Below are 21,726 nucleotides of genomic sequence, written 5' to 3'. Positions count from 1 at the left end.
CAGAGATGCCATTTCGGTGGAGCGAATCACTGCCATATGGAAGTGACAGGTAAAGGAGCTAGGAAATGTAGGGAGTGCAGAGGAAGAATGTAACACACAACGTTTAGGAGACTCATTTGTGTGTTTAACCTTTGGAAAGGTGGGAACAGCGAGGGTGTACAGGAGGGGCTCTCAGTGCTTCATTTGCATGGGGATGGATAGGAGGTAATCGAGAAGACCAAAGTGAACAGTGACACTGCTGGCCAATTGAACAGCACAAGTATGTGCCATAATAGCATCTGTCTGTCTCTGTGCCTGCCTTTGACCTCCCTGGCCCTTTTCCCAGAGGTTTCCTACGTGTCCTGACCTTCCCACCCCATAGCTGGGTAGGTGAGCAGCTCCAGCACTGTGCTGAAGGCCATCATGACTCACTAGCTAGTTGCACTTGGCACCATTCATATGCTTGGTGCTTCCCTGTCTTCAGCTAGCTGATCCAAAATGTCCATCTGCGTTTCAGTTCGCCTTTGCCCAGTAGCAACTCAGCAGGGCCTGGGCACTTGTTGGTTTTGTGATATAGCAACCCCCCTTGTTCTCGCCTATTGGCAGCAGCCTCCTCTATCAGTGGGGCCTGTGGTAACTCTGCCCCCAAACTGAACAAGTCTTTTGTCCCTTCCCCTCAGCATGCCCCCTGGGCCTAGGGAGGTACCTTGCTGTGGCTCCCTCCTGCCGGCTAGGGCCAAGGGTTTTCTCCTCTGCTCCTCTGGCTGCAGAAAAGCACCAGCTCCTAGCCCGGGGGAAGTTTCTCCACCAGCTGCCACAAATCTTCTGGCAACTTCCTCCTGCTTCTTTTTCACCCCCCCCCCCTTTTGGCAACTTCCTCCTCCTTCTTTTTCACCCCCCCCCCCCCCTTTTAGGGAAGGCAGGGTTTAAGTACATGTGGAGTTAGCCCTTCATTGGGTCCAGGTGTCTCTAATCGCCCTGCAGTAATCTCTCCTCTTGACTGCAGGAAAAAGGCCTTTGGCATTCTTGGGTTCACATACCGGCCCTGGTATACCCTTTTGTGGCCATCTGGCCTGACTTTACCACAGTTTCTAATCTCTTAGATGTTCCCATTTTAGTAAATCCTCCCCCTGTAGGCAGGAAGCTGGTCACTGCTTCTAAAGCAAGAGCTATTTCTGCCCTGCCTTCCCTAGCACTTTGAAACATCCAGTGTAGACCACTGGTGGAGGCAAGGTGCTAGGCTATGCAGAGCATTGTCTGCTCTAGTGTGACTGTTCCTGGGCAGGTTTATTTTCAGGCCAGCAGGCTGGTGTGGTGTTTTCCTTACAATAGTTAGGGCATCATGGGAGTTCTAGGTAGAACTTACATCCTCAGTTTTATGGGGAAGGCACAATTTAGCGCCATCCAAAGCCGGTGTGTAATTCCTGTATCTTCCACAGATGAACAAGATCCTCAGCTATCCCTAAATGGTGATGATCACGCTGGGATGAAGATCGTGGGAAGCAGCAGAAGCTCTTTGCATGCTTCAGAAAAGCCAGCAGAAGAATGGCCAGACTGGAGCGAGTCCGAAGAGACTGAGAACATACAGCTCCGGCCTGTGGAGCTGTGTAGCAAGGCTGATGTTGCTGACAGCAGTGTGGACAAGGAACCCCAGGACAACTTTGAGTCCAGCAGCCCTTCTCCTAACCTGTTCTCAGGAAACAGCCTCAGTGCTACGGGAGCTGAGGGAATCAGAGTGCAGGGGCCACTCCCCGGTGCCCTTCAGCTGGCCAAAGAATCTGAAAGTTTCAAACCGAGTCTTCCCTCTGTGTCCAGCCCTGCAAATTGCTGGAGCAATGACAGCTGTGACCACCCAGAGCAGCTGGGAGAAACAGCGTGTCAGGAAAGGCCTCCTAAGTCTGGCTTAGGAGAAGAGTTCACGATCCAAGTGAAGAGGAAACCAGGGCAAGAGCCCGAGTTGGACTGGTTTGCTGACATGATCCCAGACATTAAACCAGCTGCAGCTTTCCTGATTTTACCTGAAGTGAGGACAGACTCCATGGTTCTTAGTCACTTACGTGGAGTTTCCAGTGGAGAGGATACCTCCCCGATTGTGCAATTTTCCTCCAAATTTGCTGCAGCTGAAGTCACTGAGGTGAGGATATGGGGGGAGGGGGTCTACTGAGTGATATGGCGAATTGTGGAAGGAAAAAATAATTTCAAGGAGTGCATATGATGCAAGCAGGCACTGCATAATCCTGCCCATATGCCTAAATCCTTAACAGCTGGGTGTCATCTGTGTGACACTGGCACAGTGTGTGCTGCCTCAGCAGCTTCATATAGACTGTGGATAACGGGAAGGGGACAGGTGCACATCCGTTGACTGCTGTAGAGGTGCTGTAAGATGCACATTATCAGGCAGTGTGTCAGTTTGATCAGCGTGTGTAGCTGCAAATGTGATAAGAGGCATATGGAACTGATCAGTACAATTTGGGTAAACTCATGGCTTTTAAAACAAATAAGCATGGAAGCTTGAGGACTAGGAAGGGGATACAAACTTTCCCCTCTAGGGCTTGAGTTCAAATCCGGGTAGGGGCTGTTTGGTGGCCTTGGCAGCTACCTTCAATGTACGTCTGACCTTATCAATTCAGTGGCCGGGAGCCTGAATTTCAGCGGAAGTGGTGTCCTGCTATGACAGCTAAGGCATGTTGGAGGGGTGCCACATGACCATTAACTGGGATATTTGGTTCTGTAATCACTTTGCAGAGAGAGAGCTGCTTTAACATAGAAGGGAGAAGTGGGCAGTCTGCACCTTGCAAATGAACTAACTCCTCCTTTGAAATGGTTTATAAGCTCTGAACAGAGGAAAGAAATGCCTTGTCCCTGGGGTAGCCAGGGGGGCTAGAAACCTGCACCTTCTCTGTAGGGAATTCTACAGTGGTGCATAATCCTGGTTTCTGTCATCACGCGCCTGCATAATGTACCAGATGGATTAAAACAAATCATATGCTGCTATTGAACTGGGCACGACTTGGAAATGCTGATGGATTGTCACAGCATCCAAGGACTGCTGCTATGTTCCACAGCAATGAGGGACAGGGGTAAGCTCTGTGCGTGGAACAGTCTGCTTCTATGACTGGGTCCTGGCTTTTGGTGCTTCTAAGAAGGGGAGAAGTAGGAAGGCCATTCTCCTGCCCCGAAATGGAAGAGGGGGACCTGTCACAGCCAAGGAGGACTGAGTGGCTGCCTTGCAGGTCTAGCTGTTGCTTCCTTCCACTGCAGAAGAAAATGCTAAGTCATTGCCTGGAAAGGGAACACCTCTTTTGTCACCAGTGCATGCAGGGGATGGGGAGAGGGAGGTGTGTATAGAGGCACCTTGCTCCTCAGCCCTTGGGAAGAGAGGAGCTGTCACCTCCCTTTGGAGGTAACAGCTCTTGTGATACCAGCATGTCTCCTCTGCTGCAAGCAGGGGAACTGCAGCTCTTGCCCCTCCTTGCAGCCATAGTACTCTACTCCCATTTGAGTCACAGCAGGGATGAACACTGGTTTAAAACCAGTGTTTTAACTGCAAAACACCTGACTCTCCTATCTGTGTTAAATAATTGGCCCAGTGCTAGCTTAGCACACATCAGCTTCGGCCACTACAGCTATCTAATATGTTGCTATGGGCCCCCACCATAGCAAGTGAGCGCCTACTGCATTCATCTGAACGACACCCCTGCAAGGCAGGGAAGTGTACTTGTCTCATGGGGAACTGAGGCACAGGGAGTCAGTGCTGGGTCTCCCGTGTCCCAGGCTAGTGAGTGGCACTATAAGTGCCTAAATATAGGAGCACAAGGATTTTATTTTAGTGGGGGGACAAAAACACTGTCTAAAAGCTGACTTGACTAGGGCAGGGAGAATAGCTTCACCAAGAGGGCTGCTTTAATCTTTAATGCATGGTTGCTCCCCCGAAAACTGCAGGGAAGGGACGTATTCAGTGGGATGGGCATGGCCAATAGCTCACTGGACAGCCTGGCTCAACTCGCTTAACCTTAGTGAGTGTGTAGCAGGCCAGTTCCTCCCAGGGTTAGACAAGATGCACAGAATCTCTGTGCAGAGCTTTCCCCCCAAAGGGACATTTGAAAGCAGCCTAGGCTCTAACTGAATAGAGAGTGTTGTAGCATCCTAACAGCTCCTTCAGTGTCATTTGAACTGTTCTGGGAGGAAGGGACAGCTTGTTTCTAAGAGGTGATATTTCCTTATTTTTCTGGTACCACAGGGAGTAAGTTGTTAGCAGGGGGGTGGCTGAGCTCTGCTCAATAAGTTATTGTGCCACTACACCTGCCTGTGGGCACCCCGTGTACACAAAGTGCAGACAGACAGGTCTGGTGATCTAGGTAAGCAGTAACTGGTAACTCCTTTCTATTTTCTTCCTCAGTAAATTGTTTTAGTTAGGCCACTTACTGCTTCATCTACTCTGTCTATGGGCTCTTCTAGAATGGAATACTACACCTATAGCAACATTTAAATGGGGGAGGTGGGTAAGAGCTGGTGGTAGCAGAACAAATCTGACAACTCTTGTTGAGTCTCCTGAGCTGGTTTCTAGTACTAGTGTCCAGAAGGAGTGCATGGCACTGCAGCCCATTCATTTTGCTGCTGCTCCAGACTAACTGACCAGCTGTGCCATTTACTCAAAGGCCAGAGGGTTACCAACAACCTGGCTCAGAGGACAGGGAGGTAGAACTCCACAACTCTCAGCCAGCTGTGCACCACACAACATCCAAGGGGAATTCCCCCAGCAGCAGGGGGCAGTAGGCCCCAGTTCTCAGGGGTTGGGTTAATGTGTGTATTTTCTGCATGGCCTGCATCTGGTTTGTTCTTACTGACACAGTTTATGTAATTATTTTAGGCTGAAGCTGCAGGCTGGGGTGAAGAGGACGAGTTGAACTGGGAAGATACTAACTGGTGATGGACGGGAAGAGACAGGCTATCTATGGCTTCCATGACATTATAGATGATTACCTCACCAATACTGTTTTACCAGGAAGGCAGCCAATCTTCCTGTACCAGGCTGCTCCTTTTTTCAGCCTGTGCCAACAGCTGAATGGTCAAGGCCTGTGCTGAAGCCATATGTACAAGTGAGATGCATAGCACAAGCTGGTGGAAAGGGGAACAGCTTGACTGGTTTGTATATTGGAGCTGAAGTTCCTGAAGAAGAGTGATTTACACTTTTCTGTTCCAGGAATCAGCACTGCTCTGGAAAGCTCTTGAAAATAAATGAAAATTGCATTAGTTCAGATAAATTTTAATATTTGTGCCATTTCTTTTTATTAGAAAAACAAGCCACAGTGAGGGCCTCCTTTTGACTTTTTAGATATAAACTGCAATGATTTTAGACTGTACAGTTTACTTGGATAACCTATTTATTGCTGTTCTACCAGGATGAATGCAGTGTGCTTAACACAGATTGTATCATAGCGCCAAATTCACTCTGCTCTTAAACCTGACAAATAAAGATTATTTTCAAGAGATCAGGACCGTGTCTGAGTGGAAGAGCAGCTCAGCTGCGTCTCTTTTCTGTGAGAGAATGAAGCCCGGGTTTTTAAAGTGCGCTCAAACCAGTCATACATTCATTGTTAACAGTTTAATACAAAAGGGTCTACTGTTCTGTACATGTTATGGAGACAATTTGGTCAGTTTTCTCTTGCTGCATACTCTTGTTGAGCTTTTCCTGGTCTAGATCACAGCAGCACATGAGTTTTATCCAGGATGGAGTCAGTTAAATTAGTCCTTCCACTTTAGAAGTTAACACATGCAGGCACATTAAACAAAACACTAGTTACAGTTGGGCAGTATGGTATCACAATGGTGACTCATTTCCAGCTGTGATCTCTCCCAGTCAGCACAGGCCAGCTGAGCCATTCGATGTCTGACATCTGTTTACCGTACACTGTTTCGTAAGATGGCTATTGCTGTCTGTAGAGCCTCTAATTTCACTGCAAGCCAAGCAGGAGATGGTCCTTTCTGCACCAGCAACTTCAGAGCGCCCAGGGCTCCCTCGGCTGTGGCTATAGCAGACTTGTACGGCTCCTCACAAGGTGAGTGACAAGCTCTCTTTGCTAAGGGCTGCAGATTCAAACATGAGATGTTAAACCTCTAAAGCCTCAACCTCTTAGAGAAAAAATGGCAAGCAGCCTAGTAATGCACAAAAGCCCCTGCAGCTGGGGTTTTTCATGCAGGTTTCAAGTATGAGGCTCCTACCTCTCGTTTTAAAGCAGTGAGAATTTCTCCTAACAAAGTGTTGTACATCTCACTTACTGGGTCAATGTAAAGTTTAACAAAAGCCGGGGGGGGGGGGCTCCTGACTTTTGGACAAAGTTCCTTTTGCTGGTGTAAGGGGGAGGGCCAACCCTTGAGCTTACTCTTTATCTAATGCACCTTCTAGTAGCAAGTGAGGGAAAAGGGACAGAAATGAACCCTCCCCCTGTGGAAGTGAAATCACAGAGCCCTTGCATGTGACATTCTAACCAAGTGTTAGTCAGCTAGAACCAAAGAATTAGCCTTGAATGTGCCTCAAGGATTGTGCTGGCCACTTTGATTACAGTACACCTGCTAACCCCTTAATACAACTGTTACAGGATGGAGTAAGCTGCACATTCAGCGTTAGAGAACACTTTGCTCAGCTCGATGGACAGAGGTTTGTTTCTCATCCCTTATCTGCCACAGACAACCTGGTTCAAGAAATTGAAAATCACACTCTAAACCCTTCCTTTAACTTTAGAAAACTGGCCTGTTGACAGATGCCAGTAACCTGAGAACCAGCAGCTCTTCCAGGGGTTGGATGGGACGCCAGTGGCTGTTGTGACCAATTATGGGGTGGGCCAGGACTCCCTCAGACCAGGAAAAGTGAGTTCTAGGAAGTAACAGGGGCAGGGATGGGACAGAGCCCAGCGCTGAAGTGCAGCTGTTGGCTCAGGAGGGTGTGGCCTCTTCACAGCAAGCACTAGGGGGCAGGGAGGGCAAGGCCTAGTCCCCGGGCCAGTGCCATTCCCCAAGGCTGAGGGCATGGCTAAGGACTCATACAAACCTAGTCCGGCTGCTTTCAAAGACACCTACCTCTGCCACTGAGCTCCATTCTCCATCCATTTCCTTTTTAAGGAAGTGCATGCTGTAGACAGCGTTTTCCCGTTTAACTCGTTCGGCCCTTGCTTCTGCCGTCTCCTCTACCTGCCTTGTCTAACGGAACAGCCACGGGAGAGGTAACTTAGCAAAGCCAAACACTGCATTAGTTCCAGCCTCCATTACTCTAGCCCTTGCATTATTATACTATGGCAATGGAAATTGTCTTTCAAAAATAAAAAACAGATTGTTAAACTGCAGTTCCTCAGCAAGGCTTCAACCAACAAACTCATGGAGTAAGATGGGAGAAAAACTCAGTCCAATGTGGGCTACAACAGCTGAGCTGGTGTCTGACATCAGCAGGTAGTAGCAGCTTTGCTGCCTCTCCCCTAGGTGGTAGGCTGGGCAAAAACTCTCCTTGAAAGTGCTGGCTGCCCAGTGGGAAAGTGGTGTTAATAGAGAAAACTCTACCTTTTAAATGGCCATGAGTTCAGTGCATCTACTAGTCCTCCAGGAAATACGATACCCCTTTTCTTGCATTAGTTTTTTCTCAAGAAGACTGACTGTGGAGGCTGCTCTCCTAGTCACTTGTTTTCATTTAGGTGCCCATTTTAATTGGTACACACACAAAAAAGACACAAAGCAAAGCCAGGGAGCCACCCTCTCGCCTCTGCACACCTGAGCTAAAATTGTTTAGAACACACGAGCTGCAATCTGTCATCTCGCTAAAGGATGCCTCTTCACCTTACCAAATCACCAGCCAATTTAGTCGCCTGCAACTCAGGTAGGGAACAGCAGGGAATGTTAACAAATCAGAGTTGAGGAGCACTGGGAAAGTCTGTGGTGGAAGCTTGCACAGAGTTTGTCATCGTTCCTCGTTCTAGCCCCTTTAAGAGGCATGAAAAGGCTCAGGAAACAAATCATCGGATTCCAGGTACAGAGCAATCTTACTGTGGACAAGAGCCCCCCCGCCAAGCAAGACAACAGTAAAAGAGTTCAATAAGATACCTTGGCCAGAAAACGAACAATTTCGTTTTTAGTTTCTTCAGAATTAAGGCACAGAGGAACTACATCTTCATGGCTTGTTGCCTGTCAAAGGTTTTGAGCAAGAAAAAGTTGGTTAGTATATTAACATTCAGGGCAGCAATAACAAAGATGAACAGTGGAGTGTCTAAAAACAACCTGAAAAATGTTCTGTGTTAAGAGGAGGCGTATGGGGTATTTAAAACAAGATTGGAAATGTGTTCTCCCTTTATTTCTCTCTCCCCGGGTCACTATTTCTCTTAGAGTAGGTCTACACTACCGCTCCAGCCGAACTAACTGAAACAGACACCCCCCGAGTGATGCACGTTACAGCAACCTCAGGATTGTCCACACCGGTGCGGTCTCGGCAGGTGACGCTGTCCCGTCGGCATAGAGCGTCTTCACCAGACGTGATGCAGCTATGCTGATGTAGCGCTTCTAGCGTAGACCTGCCCTACATCCCTTTATTTTGGTGCAACAGCATCTGGAATACTGAGGTAGGTTCCAAGCACTTTGCTACCGGAGAGATACTAACAAAATGGAAGGAGTTCAGAGAAGAAAACTTAAGATGCTAGAGGAACTGATACATAAGGAAACACGACTAGAGTAAATATGTATATCCAAGGTGGTGTCATTCTTACCTCTGCAAACTGAGTGAATGCCTCCAGCGCATGTTGGTAAATCAGCCAGGTCTTGTCAGCCAACAGAGAGGCAAAGAGACATGACAGTTTGGGAACAACTTGCCCCTGAAACGGTAGCATCCTCTCGTCAGAATTGTGTGGGGAGTTATTTCAGCATATCCTTCCCCCGTGATTCATCATTAAAGAAACATTCGCAGTCAGAGGGCTGGAGGCTACAGGTTGAGAAAGTCTGCAACGGCCTTGGCTAGCAAAAAACTTTGTGAGAGAGAACACGTACACACAACCCACTTCTTCCATCTGGAGCTCAGACACCAGCCCTTCTAGCAAACTTCTAGGAAATAAAATGCAAATGAGTGAACCAAGGATCCTACAGGCAATGAATAAAACAGACACGGTCTCCCTGGAATATAAAACTGCCATGAAGTATTATCTCCTGATTTGAAAATAAATGTCTCCAAGAACCATTGTCCAGTGGAGCTGTACTATTTATTCCATGAACACAACCCTTTTAATAGATACACAAATGGCTTAGGACAAAATGTTGCCTCCAGTGCATTTACCTGGATTTCTTGTGGTATAAACACTTTCCCCATAGAAGACAGCAGATCCAGTGCTGCCAAGCGAACATGGTCTGGGGGAGCCAACTCAAGTAGGGAAGCCTGCACTGCAAACACCTGCAGGAAAATAGATCCGGATGAAACCCCATCAAATAAAAACAAGAAAGATGAAAACTCCATTCAACTGTGCATTGCAATGTCCATGAAGTGAGTTCATTCAAGACTAGAGAGAGTTAGGTCAGGACATTAGATGCATCAATGGAACAAAAGCAAATATCCCAGAGCTTTTCAAAATGTTGTCAAAACAAATGGAATCCTTACATAAAACCCCAAAGTGTATATGAAAGAGAAACATACATCAGACTGCCCTAAGCCCAGGAGAAAAAAATCAAGACTGTAAGACTCCCAGAAGTGATGCTAACCAATGTGTTGCAGACACTTTACCAAAGCCAACGAAATAGGCTGGAAGGAATCAAAATAAAATTAAGAACTCTTCTCTCTTGCTAAGTGGTAGAAATCAGACCCTGAAACATTACATGTGATCTCATTTAATAACCAAAGATCCTGCATGCATAAGGGAGATTGCCCAATGTGATGTTTCTTACCTGAGTTATCAGTTGAGGATCCAAAGTTTGGATGAAAAATTCCAGCAGTGGAAGGAGCAAGCAAAGTGTCTGCTGCAGGCATGACTGACTTGAGACCTTCACCAGATCAGAAGAGCACATTATTAGCATCACAGCACTTTGGTTTACAGGTGGCTTATAAAAAGCTTGAGACTACAATATTGTCCCCAAACAATTTAACTTCAGACAAATACGATCCCGGATACAATCCCCAGGAGAAGCAGTGAGGAAGGCTAGAAGTCTAAATACTAAGAGGTGTGAACTAGAATGCCTGGCATTAAATGAGGATATGGATGCACTGGGCATTGTGGAAACTTGGTGGAATGAGGAAAATCAATGGGACGAAAAGCATACCAGGGTACAAAATACATAGGAATGACAGAGTAGGTTGCGCTGGTGGGGAAGTGACATTATATGTGAAAGAAAGCATAGAGTCAAATGAAGTAAAAATCTTAAATGAATCAAACTGTACCATAATGTCTCTATGGATAGAATTTCCATGCTTGAACAATAAGCATATAGCAGTAGGAATGTACAACCAACCACTGGACCAAAATGGTGACAGTGATTGTGAAATGTTTAGGGCAGCTACAGAGGCTACACAGGCAGAAAACGCAGTAATAATGGGGGATTTCAAAGATCCTCATACTGCCTGGGTTCATTTCATCTCAGGATGGGATGCAGAGATAAAATTCATAGACACCATTTAATGATGGCTTTGTGGACAAAATTATCCCAGCTGTGTGCAGTTCTGGTTGCCCCATCTCCAAAAAGATATATTAGAACTGGAAAAAGTGCAGAGAAGGACAACAAAAATATTTAGGGGGCATGGAACAGCTGCCATACAAGGAGAGATTAAGAAACTGGGATTTTTCATCTTAGAAAAGAAACGACTAAGGGGGATATGATAGAGGTCTATAAAATCATGAATGAGGTGGAGAAAGTGAATAGAGAAGTGATATTTACCCTATCACATAACACAAGAACTAGTGGGTCACCTGATGAAATTAACAGGCAGCAAGTTTAAAACAAACCAAAGGAAGTATTTCTTCACACAACATACAGTCAACCCATCAAACTCATTGCCACGGGATGTTGTGAAAGCCAAAAGTATAACTGGGTCCAAAAAGGAATTAGATAAGTTCCTGGAAGATAGGTCCATCAATGGCTATTAACCAAGATGGGCAGGAATGCAACCCAATTCTCTGGGTATCCCTAAACCTCCAACTGCCAGAAGCTGCAACTGGACAATGGGATGGATCATTCGATAGTTCCCCTGTTCTGTTCGTTCCCCCTGAAGCACCTGGCACTGATCACTATCAGAAGACAGGATACTGGGCGAGAAGGACCATTGGTCTGACCCAGTATTGCCATTCTTATGTTCTTGTGTTCAGGGTAATCAAAGAGAAGGAATAAAGAATTGTTTAAGATGATAATATTTTATAGGATCTTTTACCACTGATATTTCTATTAATCTGACATTTGTATTCCACCCCTCTTACGGAAGCCAAACAAATAAGATGTGTCTCAAGCTATTTTCTCCATAACCATTTGGCAAATATTTATTTCCCCCTTTTGTTTTAACCTGTGCATAAACCAAGATGATTCTCCCAACTGCACCTTCAAAAGCAGCAAGGTACACTGTTTGGGGGAAGTGTTGGTTAGGTAACCACCAGCTACATAGCCCCTACTGCTGGTATTGCCCCAATTTTGGTGTGCTATTCCAGATGGCAATGGTTTATGTCCACATTAGTAATGGGATTATAAAAACACGGACCAGACCCTCAGCTGGTATAAACGGGAATAATTCCACTGAAGTCACAATACTTCCCACAGTTCAGATAGAGTCAATGGAATTACACTGATTTACACCAGCTGAGGATCTGGTCTTATACATTTAGATTCTGGAAGATAAAACAGTAATCACTAGATTTAAACACAGCAGAGGAAATTCTGACTTTATCAAACATCTCAAAGTTCTTTTTTCACCAGTGCAAGGAGTTAAACACATGTAGCGTCTACAGAAGATGGTTATGTTCAGTTTTTTGCACAACCACATCTCTCGCCTGAGCTCCGAATAGTGCTTATGCGGGCAGTTCAGTGCTAAACGGAGGCAGAATTAATCCAGTTCTCATTACAAGGAAATCCTATATTACCTTTGTTTGTTCTTAATAAAATAAGGACATTAAGTCAGTAGTTTTCAACTAGGGGTATGCATACTCCTGGGGGTACACAGAGGTCTTCCAGGGGGTACATCAACTCATCTAGATGTTTGCCTTGTTTTATAACAGGCTACATAAAAAGCACTTGCAAAGTACAAACTAAAATTTCATACAGACAATGACTTGTTTATACTGCTCCATATACTATACACTGAAATTTAAGTACAATATTTATATTCCAGTTGATTTATTTTATAATTCTAAGGTAAAAATGAGACAGGAAGCCATTTTTCAGTAATAGCGTGCTGTGACACTTTTGTATTTTTATGTCTGATTTTGTAAGCAAGTAGTTTTTAAATGAAGTGAGGTGGGGTACGCGAGACAAATCAGACTCCTGAAAAGGGTACAATAGTCTGGAAAGGTTGAGAGCCACTGCATTAAGTTATCACCATTGGCTGGTTCATCTGGTTCCATTAATTTGTGTTTTCCCCACTTCTGGGGCATCCCCTCTTTCTAGACTTGTTTTAGACAACAGTCCATCTAAAACCGATCTGGAGTAATACATGAATCATTGCTACATGTACAGTTCCACCTACATATTATTGGGGCAAATTTGCTTGTGGGAAGAATTCAGACTCCAGGTTCCCCAAAGCACCAGCAATGGCTCAGACATCATGAAGGGGAGTCAGCTGGGGAGCCAGAGGGAGTCAGCTGCACTGTGCTTTAGGGAACTGCTACAAGCCCAGTTAAATAACTTGGCAACACACAAATGGTGGAACACTGTGAGCCCTTCAGAGTAGTGATGCTTTCCATTGCTGGAACAGTGAGTTCCCTCACCTGCTTGACCTGGAGGAGAGCCCAGAGGTGACTGACAGCTTCCAACACTGCTGCCTGTAGTCCTGCCTCCAGAGCGTCACCAGCAGAATTGCACACAGTCAGCAAGACAGAGAGAGCAACGTTCTGGCGGAGATGGAGAGGTGATCAGAAGCAAGGTAAAAACCCAGTAAAATTCAGCTGCTAAAGCCTCACAAGAGGCCCAATGTGTCAGTAATGTACTTCTGCTAGTCCACTTGGCTATAAGCCAACTCATGTCACTCTTCACAGAGCAAACTCCCTGACACGTCAGTGGGAGTTTTGCACAAATGAGGAGAGAGTTTAGCTCTCTTATCAATCAACACAAAAATATAGGAGGCAGAACCCTGAACTGTTGGCCTTCTAGATGGAGGTCTCCAGTCACACACAATTCTCCTTAGGTTGTCAAAGAAACCAGAGCTTGTCTTTCAGGTATGGCAGCCTCAGAGAACAGCAGTGATCTTATCACTTAAAGAGATTTTCTGGCCTAAAATCACACCAGAACGTCTCAGCAAGAACACTGTACGCACACTCAGCAGGAAATCAAAAGGTAATTAGAATAATTATTGATTCGCCAGAGCTTTCGCTAATTATTGTTACCCAGATACTTGACAGCAGATAGACATGAGACATGAACACAACGTTGCGAGGGAGGCACTACATGCCCCCAGATGGGCTCTTTCTGGTGACATTCTAGGCCAACGTTTTCAAAAACAGGACACTAAAGGTAGGTTCTTAAATCTATATTTGGGCATCTAAATAAGCGGATCTGCCTTTCAAAAGTGCCAAGTAGCGGTAGCTCCCATTGCAGCTACCAGAGTGGTTCAGTAATCAGCAGCCCTCCGGAAAGCTGGTCACTTTTTGAAACTTTAGCTCTCCTTTTGACACACAAGTTATCTGCCATTTTTGCTACTACAAGTTATTAGCATGCATCAAGTGGGGGAGAGAGGGAAAAAGATAGATCCCTTCATAATATTGTACTGCAGTGCCCAGATCAGGGCCCCAGTGTGCCAAATCCTGTACACATGCATAGGCCAGGTCTACACCACACACTTACTTTGGTATAACTACATCACTCAGGGATGTGAAAAATCCACACCCTTGAGTGACTCAATTATACCAGCCTGGTATTCGCGCCTCCCACTATGTTGATGGGAGAGCTTCTCCTGCCGACATATCTACTGACTCTCACGGAGGTGGAGTTAGTGTCTTCACCAGAAGCACTACAACTGCATCAGTGCAAGTGTGCAGTGTAGACCTGCCCATAATAAAATGACACTCCCTGGTCCAGAGAGCTTGCAATCTGAACATATTTTGAGGCTACACTATGGGGGAAGATAAACAAGCAGACGCCAGAGTGACAACAGCCTCCTTATCACTTAGGACCTCTAGGTTTACCAGTTTTAATGAGCAGAGTCACACCTTCCCTTACCACAGGTTGGAGTTCTCCCAGAGTACACCTGCCACTCAGCCACTGCCTGCATTGCGCGAGTCCCACAGCGTAGAGCTGGTGTGCCACTTGTTTCCTAAGATTGGGAGTTAGGGCCTTGAGAGAAATATGCTGCCACAGGGGCAGGTTCTCTGTTTCTTTGGGAGGAAACTTTTGGGTAAACTCCACCTGCAAGTCAAAGTAAATGTTAATTAAAGAAACCACGATAGAACCTGGAAGATGAGCTGCAAAACCGACACACACACCTTGCAAAGACCTTGATTTATACTACTCCCACATGAGGTGGGGCACAATGATTTGCTCAGGTAATGTGATTCAGCAAATGGGATAGCAACAGAGAACAGGGGCCAGACCCTCAGCAAGCATAGATCTGCTTTGCTCCATTGAAGTCACTGGAGCAATGACAATTTTACACCAACTGAAGATCTGGCCACAGAAGTTTGGGGAACAATTACCCATGGAAAGCAATGTGATGCTGGGCTTCCCAGAACTAATCAATCTCTCTACTACTGAAGAGCCCATTCCTGCTAACGCTTACGCACTGAGTAACTTTATACATGTGAGCAGACCAATGGCCTTCACTGTGAGTTCTAAATGTGCCCAAGGGTCTTTAAGGTCAGCCCGTTAACTCCTAGTCCAAAAGTTTGCAGCAACCAAAGTTGATCCTCTTTGACTATTTTACACATTTGCAGCTCAATAGGGAAACAACGTCATTCCCACACTGGATACCTGCTTTTGTAAGGCTTGGTGCAGACCTTCCACAGAAGAGCATACTAACATGAAACACGGACAAAATCATCCATGTTTTGCTAGTCAGCCTCTTCTTATAAAGCATGGAGAGTCTGATTCCCAAGCAATTAAACCACTTAGTTGAGTATCCTTTTTACCCTCATGATTTCCTTTGTACTATTTATTAATTTACCCCAGCATCATTGTTTTTTGTAATTACTATTTAACTGTCATTTATTTGCAACCAACACTCCTATTGTACCTTTTAACTGTATACATACAGCTATGGTCTCACTTTACACTGTGACTCAAAAGTTATCTAGTCATTATTAGAATAAGCACAGAGTTAATTCTCGCCATCTCTCAACTGGGAAACAGCCTAAAACTCAGGGAAAATAGGACAACAAACTCGGAGCAAAGCTGAATTGATAATAAGGAAGAACTGAAGTGCTCAGAGAAGGCACTTCTGGGACAGCACAGGGGCTTAGTTAATTATTAAGGTACCCTCTGTCCTTTCTGAACTGGTATGTCATCTTTTGCTCTGCTTTATCATCTCACAAAACCAGGGTGGCATGAAATCACTGTTTGCTCTCTACCCTCCCGTTTCTAGTGAACTGAAAATGGATGGCTAGTGTTTTAATGAAGGCCAACTGGATTTCTCTCTCACTTAGCAGAAGACGGGAGAAATTGGTGCTATACTTGCCTGGTGGTCTGGAGCCATCAAGAACAGCATACGCCTCAGCAGGACCCCCAAGATAGAGAGCTGGTAACACTCGCCAGGGCAAGACTTTATCTGAATTAGGATAACAGGGAATTGACCTCATCAAATTGAGAAAAAGACACTGCCCCCAGCAAATGAATCCTACAGCTCAGCATTTTCAAAGACTTTTGTGACTCAGGAAAATGTCCTGAAAAATTAAAAGATATTGATTGGGCCTCTGTTTAGGCAACAACAAATTCTCTTCTTACACTGAAGATTACATTTTCCTTTTTAACCAATGCAACCCAAGGAGTGATCACTGATAGTTCATCCCACTACAGCCAGGTCTTTCCCTGCACTGCAGGCCATTTATTGGTTTCCTGTTTTCTTCTTCAAGGTCTATTTTTATTGCATATGTATGCTACTTTGCCCTTATTTATCCTTGTGGCATTTCATTGAATTCCTCTCTGTCCATTCCTTTAATTTACCATGTGACATCACTACAGTAACTCCTAAATTAGCAGCTCTTACATTAATTTTGCAATATCTGTATATTTTCCACCCTATATCACCACTTAATAATTTTATTGTGCTACAAGTGCTATTTATTAACCCTTGGGAGGGAGGGATTTTCCCCACTTTGCTGATAGGAAAGATGAGGCACAGAGCGGATGAGAGACTTGTCAAAGGTCATTTATGAAGTTTGCAGCAGAGCTGGGGTTACAATTTAGGTCTCCTTACTCCCTGTCCCATGCTGGAAACATGAGCTGTTCAAGCAAAGCAGAAAACCTATCTACCCAAACACACAGAAGTATGTGCACACACCAGACTCTGCCATTCTACTCACCAAATGGGCTATCACAAAGACATGATGAGCACACAGTTCAGCCGTTCCATATCTGGGATGCAACAGAGAGAGGTTAGTAAGCCAATTAGTATATCTGCCCTTTTCCGCCGGGTCTGAGAGAGTAGTTTGCACTCTGCCATACAAAGCAGAGAAATGTTTTTTCCTAAGGGCCTTTGTATATTTCATTTGTCAGGAGAAAATTCCAAAGCCAGTCTGTGGCCAGAGAATCAAGGAATACAGAAGGCATGCATTAGCGGGAAGATGGAGGAGATATGATCTACCTTTTGCAGATCAAAACAAAGGATCACTGTATCCCAGTGTGGCAGTGACCATGACTGCAATGTAAAAAAAAAAAGATATGTATATACAAGTGCATAGTACATGGATGACTAAATGCTCGCTGTTGATGTGAATCAAACCATAAATAAGTGTCAGACTGAAGAGAACATATAAAACTTGTAAGTCGATACGGACACACTGGACCATAACAACAATTAAATAAGTGTATGTATTTTGGGAATGAAAGCTACGTGATACTAGTTAAGTATATCTAAGGCTGGCGAAAAAAATGGTATGTTGATATATTATTTGAGAAATAGACTGTGATCTTATCTTTAAAACATCTATGCATAATGCATGTGCACATGGGGGCAACGTTTAAGTGGCAAGTGCACCCTTAGTTGTGGCATATAATGACTTGGGTGCTCAGCTATACAACATTAAAGTTCTTTTGCTGGGGATTTTTTGGTACAGAATTTCCTAAGGTTAGGTTGTTTTTTAAAGAAGAAAAAAAAAAAAAACAACCCTAAAAGCAGCAGCAGCTCCAGGCTACAGGATTTCAAAGCTCTGTTCACTTACCAAAATTTGCCAGCCCCACCTGGGAATTCAATAGTCTAGAACTCTTTGGCCAGACCCCACAAGAATGCCCTGTCCCACACACTTCACAAAGGCTGCAATACGAAGCCCCTCTCCTGCGAGCCTTAGCAGTGGCACAGCTGAGGAGGTGCTTTGCAGGAGCCCTCCCCTCAACCCTTTCATCCCTTTTCTTCAGCTCATCCACACGTGTAGAACATACTTTTACTGTGCAGCCATGTTAGCCATGCACACAAGCATAGCTCTGCTTAGATGAACACTTTACAAGCTTAGCAAATATCCCTGTGCAAAATATACTACATATGAGCCAACTGATTTTCAAAGGCTTGTAATGCAACCAAGTCAAAATAAAGAACCATGGAGCATTGAAGGCTCTCTCTCCTCAGAGATGGCCATTTCCATAACACATTTAAACATGCTATCCATAGCCCTCCACTGTAGAGCTGCTAGGGAAAAAATGCCAAGAAATCTTTTATAATGGGGAAAGTATGTTTTCCCCTAATACTGGAAAAATAGCTGAACCATTTCTGCTTGTTTTCCAAAATAAGCTACATCTTTGATCAGAGACCAACCCTGAAATATGACTGTCCTACAAGTGAAACTTTCTGAGAATTATGAGCAATTCAAAGCCTGTGGTTAGAAAGCCAACATTCATGCAGCTTGAACCATATGGTCCATTGCTCCGCGCACTACAATAATTGCATATCTTACCGGGCCAGGAAGCACCATGAATCCATAGCCAGTAGAGAGGTGATCATACTAGAACCAAGGACTGCATCCAGCAGAGCACGCTCCTGAGGAAAGAAAAGAAAAGATACTTACTTATGAACAGATTAAAATTTTACTCTCTACTTTTAATCCACTAACTAGTGTGACACATAATTAGATTAACAAGGAGGGTGGGGTAATATCTTTTATTGAACCAACTTCTTCTGTTGGTGAGAGCCACACAGAGCTCTTCTTCAGGTCAAGCTTGTCTGTCTTACCAACAGAAATTGGTCCAATAAAAGATACTACCTCACTCACCTTGTCTCTCTAATATCTTGGGACCAACATAGCTACAACTATACTGCATATATAAGACTGTCAGTTTGTGCAGTTAAAATGCCAAGGAACAAACTGGCTTTAATATCGCATGTTCAGTTATAAATGCAAGCAAGTAACATTAGGTTTATTTTTAATATTGGCCCAGAAACATTAGCCGTGTGTATAAATTTACTACAGCTGGTTCAAAAATTTCAAATTTAAAGTATTTTCAATGAAAAAATAGGGTCAATTTTTTTGCTAGAATTTTTGACAAAAAAGGGGGACAAATTTTTCATGAAATTTTTGTCCCTTTTTGGGAAGCAGCTCTAAAGTTTACTTAAGACCAAATGCAATCCTTACTCAGCACTTCGGCGGGCAAAACACCTGATTTCCTCAGTGGGAGTTTGCCCTGAGTGAGGAATTCAGGGGTCAGTTCTAATTTTGTTTTTGTCTGAAAAGATTTTTTTGTATTATGTATAGAAACATACATGCACAAGGCTATGCCTTCTTGAAATTCTTAATAATTTGCATTTACATAGTGCCTTTTATTCTGTCTATCTGTATATACTGTCCCAAGCACAGAGGAATTTGATAAGATCTCAAAACACTATAAAAACATTAATGATTGAGCCTTAGAAACTTCGTATAAAGGTAGATAACTCATTTCCCTTTTATGACACAGGATTGAACTGGATCACAAAAACACAGTGGTAGACTAGTAGCCTGCTCTGATCACTAGATAACACTTTCTCATTTACATGCACTGTGAACCAGTAAAACCCTTTGACAAACTTAACATGCTTGGCTCATGGGATTGTAAATATGCAGTCAGCTGACCCCAAAAATAAAGGTGGAGATTAAAAGACTTTCATTTTATGTTGCAGTATGTTGATGTCCTATCCTCTAAGAGATAAAATCTATAGCTGGAATTTCTCAGTTGTAAGGAGGTGATCACCTTTGGAAATTGTATTAAAAGAAAGTACTAAACAGCTTTTTTAAACAAGCTAGATTTTTGTGCTCCTTTGGTGGTTTTACAAACAGGTTTCTAATACAACTGAGGTCTCCAACCATGTTTATACAGTTGTTTTTTAGTAAATGACATCTGCTGCACATCTGCAGTCTTACCTGGCATGCATCTACCTTCCGAAGAAAAGTGAAACCAGCTCATGCTGTACATATCATCTTTGGAGCTGGAGGTGTGTGCGAGGGGACACTTTTTGAAAAAGTTAAAATCCACCAGAAGGAAACTGCTGAGATGGTGATCATGGCTAAACCAAAAGCCAACCTACCAGCTGAGGAAAGTGTGACGGGGGTGCGGATGCAATGAAGGCACACAAGTGGACACAGACATGGTGGTACAGCGTGACAGGAACCTCAGCTTGCCCATTATCCATCACTCCCGGCAAACAAACAGGAAGAGAAAGCTCACCAGAACACTGCTGGAAACTGAGGAAAAGGGCTGAGAACAAAGAGAGCCTGCAGAACAATGAAAGGCAGTAGGGTTACTGCTGTCCACACCCCACTTCCCAAGAACAAACATCTGAGCTTGGGGAGCTCCTTCTTGTCTACTGCTGGGAGCTGTGGCAACAACATCAATATTTTTACAGTAACAGATTTACTCTGGTTAACTTTCTGTTTATATACTCAGGAAATTATCAGAGACTTATTGGGCTGTAACAGGATACATTGGTCCTTTAAAATTAGAGGGGGCTAGGAGATCCTGTTGCAGGGACACTTGAATAAACAGAGGCACTGGAAATGGCCTTGTAGCAGGAAGAGAGGATGCAATCCTGGGGAATTAGTAGTTGGATGGAAAAAATCCAGTCCCTGTCGCTTTAAGGGCCCTGGACGAGAAGCCCTGTAGTGTAGGATTGGGCAGGCTCCCCTCACTCCTAAACAATATGGGGGAAGATCTCCAAAGGAGAGCAGTATATATGCTTCTCTCACTCTCTCAGAACAGAGAGTTAGCTGATAGGGAGAAGGAAGCCCCATGTTTGTCTGTGCAGCTTGACTGCCGTAGGCAGGAATTACCTGGAAACGTCTTCTGAAAACTGGCTTCCTGTGGTCCAGAGAGCCTGCACATCCTCAGGCTGAGTGTGCAGCGTGTCCATTACGGTAATCAGAAGATGACACTGTGGCAGGTGCAACTCAGGAGAAAGATCTGCAGGGAATTTTTTTTTTAAATGTAAAGTACATTTGCATTTGTAAGGCACATTTTTTATGGAACCAGAACTAAGCTTGGGTAAGTGATTAACAACAAAAGTCTGAATGAAAAGAACATTAATGCTGCTAATGAGCTCAAAAGTCACTCAGAGATGGAACTGGTTGGAAAATGGAGCGGGGGGGGGAAGGGGGAAATCATGTTTTCAAGCAACTGATTCTGAAATGCTACTGTAGTGCCTCATGCACCTATTCTCCTCTATGGCCCTGGCTCTGTGGTCGCGTGATGCACCACTGTCTCCCTTCTTGATGAGAGCCTCAGGAGAGTCGCATGGCCACAGTGTGCATCAGGAAAGATGAAAGCTGTCTGGGATAGCCCAGCATAGCACACAGAGGAGAAGGGGAGCATGAGACATCTGAACTACAACTCCCAGAATGCACTGTGGCAGCACTTCAGAGAGACTATTTTCTGGTTGAAATATTTTGGGTTTGGCTGAAAACCTTTGGGGTGGGGAGGGGGGGAGGAAATGGACGACATGCAATTTTTTTTATGAAAAAATTTCCACAGAAAAGACACTATTTTGTTTTTAAAAAATGTTATTTTGTCAAAAACCCAATTTTTCCATCAAAAAACAGTTTTGGCAGAAAGTTTTCAGCCAGCCCTACACTTTTATGTCAGATGAGCATCTTAACTAAAAATGTAATGTTTGTTCAATATAATAAATCAGTGTTTTAATGTAATTTTCCCCGTGCACGCAATTATAGTGGTAAAGTTAAGAAACCTTTTATGTTGTTTTATGAGCTGTGCAATGTTCACCCCACTTAGTGCTGCGATTGGCTGAAGATCCTTTAGTACCTAACAATATTACTTAGGATCCATTATTAAAACTTCTACACAGAAATAAGATATAGCATATGCAGAAGTGTTGCATAGCAAGTAGAGCTCAAAAAGTCCAGAAACCTAGTTCTATTCCTGGGAGATGGTACAACTGTACTGTAAAACACAGGCAATAATACTTTTAAA

At 44.3% G+C, this 21,726-nt stretch overlaps 2 protein-coding genes across 8 annotated transcripts in view; one reads left to right on the top strand and one right to left on the bottom strand.

The window, feature by feature from the left end:
* The window catches only part of SCYL3 (SCY1 like pseudokinase 3), a 29,899-nt gene extending 24,656 nt beyond the window's left edge, over nt 1-5,243 (top strand). For all 4 annotated transcript variants that reach the window (XM_067532561.1, XM_067532562.1, XM_067532560.1 and 1 more), the window contains 2 exons: nt 1,419-2,113; nt 4,850-5,243. In XM_067532561.1, coding sequence (XP_067388662.1) covers nt 1,419-2,113; nt 4,850-4,909 — 755 coding nt within the window. In that variant the 3' untranslated portion in view covers nt 4,910-5,243. The remainder of the gene's footprint in view (nt 1-1,418; nt 2,114-4,849) is intronic.
* The window catches only part of FIRRM (FIGNL1 interacting regulator of recombination and mitosis), a 44,452-nt gene continuing 27,282 nt past the window's right edge, over nt 4,557-21,726 (bottom strand). For 2 of the 4 annotated variants that reach the window (XM_067532555.1, XM_067532557.1), the window contains 13 exons: nt 20,574-20,703; nt 19,832-20,018; nt 18,228-18,310; nt 16,644-16,695; nt 15,800-15,889; nt 14,350-14,535; nt 12,903-13,025; nt 9,886-9,981; nt 9,284-9,397; nt 8,724-8,828; nt 8,068-8,148; nt 7,057-7,176; nt 4,557-6,066 (listed from right to left, as the gene is read on the bottom strand). In XM_067532555.1, coding sequence (XP_067388656.1) covers nt 5,881-6,066; nt 7,057-7,176; nt 8,068-8,148; nt 8,724-8,828; nt 9,284-9,397; nt 9,886-9,981; nt 12,903-13,025; nt 14,350-14,535; nt 15,800-15,889; nt 16,644-16,695; nt 18,228-18,310; nt 19,832-20,018; nt 20,574-20,703 — 1,553 coding nt within the window. In that variant the 3' untranslated portion in view covers nt 4,557-5,880. Of the gene's footprint in view, nt 6,067-7,056; nt 7,204-8,067; nt 8,149-8,723; nt 8,829-8,853; nt 9,055-9,283; nt 9,398-9,885; nt 9,982-12,902; nt 13,026-14,349; nt 14,536-15,799; nt 15,890-16,643; nt 16,696-18,227; nt 18,311-19,831; nt 20,019-20,573; nt 20,704-21,726 lie in introns of those variants that run through there. The other 2 variants (XM_067532558.1, XM_067532559.1) reach the window with 2 other exon arrangements.

This window comes from Emydura macquarii, unplaced genomic scaffold, assembly GCF_026122565.2.
Source record: "Emydura macquarii macquarii isolate MOO-44397 ecotype Brisbane River unplaced genomic scaffold, CSIRO-AGI_Emac_v2 contig_3287, whole genome shotgun sequence".
Classification (NCBI taxonomy): Eukaryota; Metazoa; Chordata; order Testudines; family Chelidae; genus Emydura; species Emydura macquarii.
The sequence above is the reverse complement of the archived record's forward strand: the minus strand, read 5'-3'. Positions and strand labels throughout refer to the sequence as shown.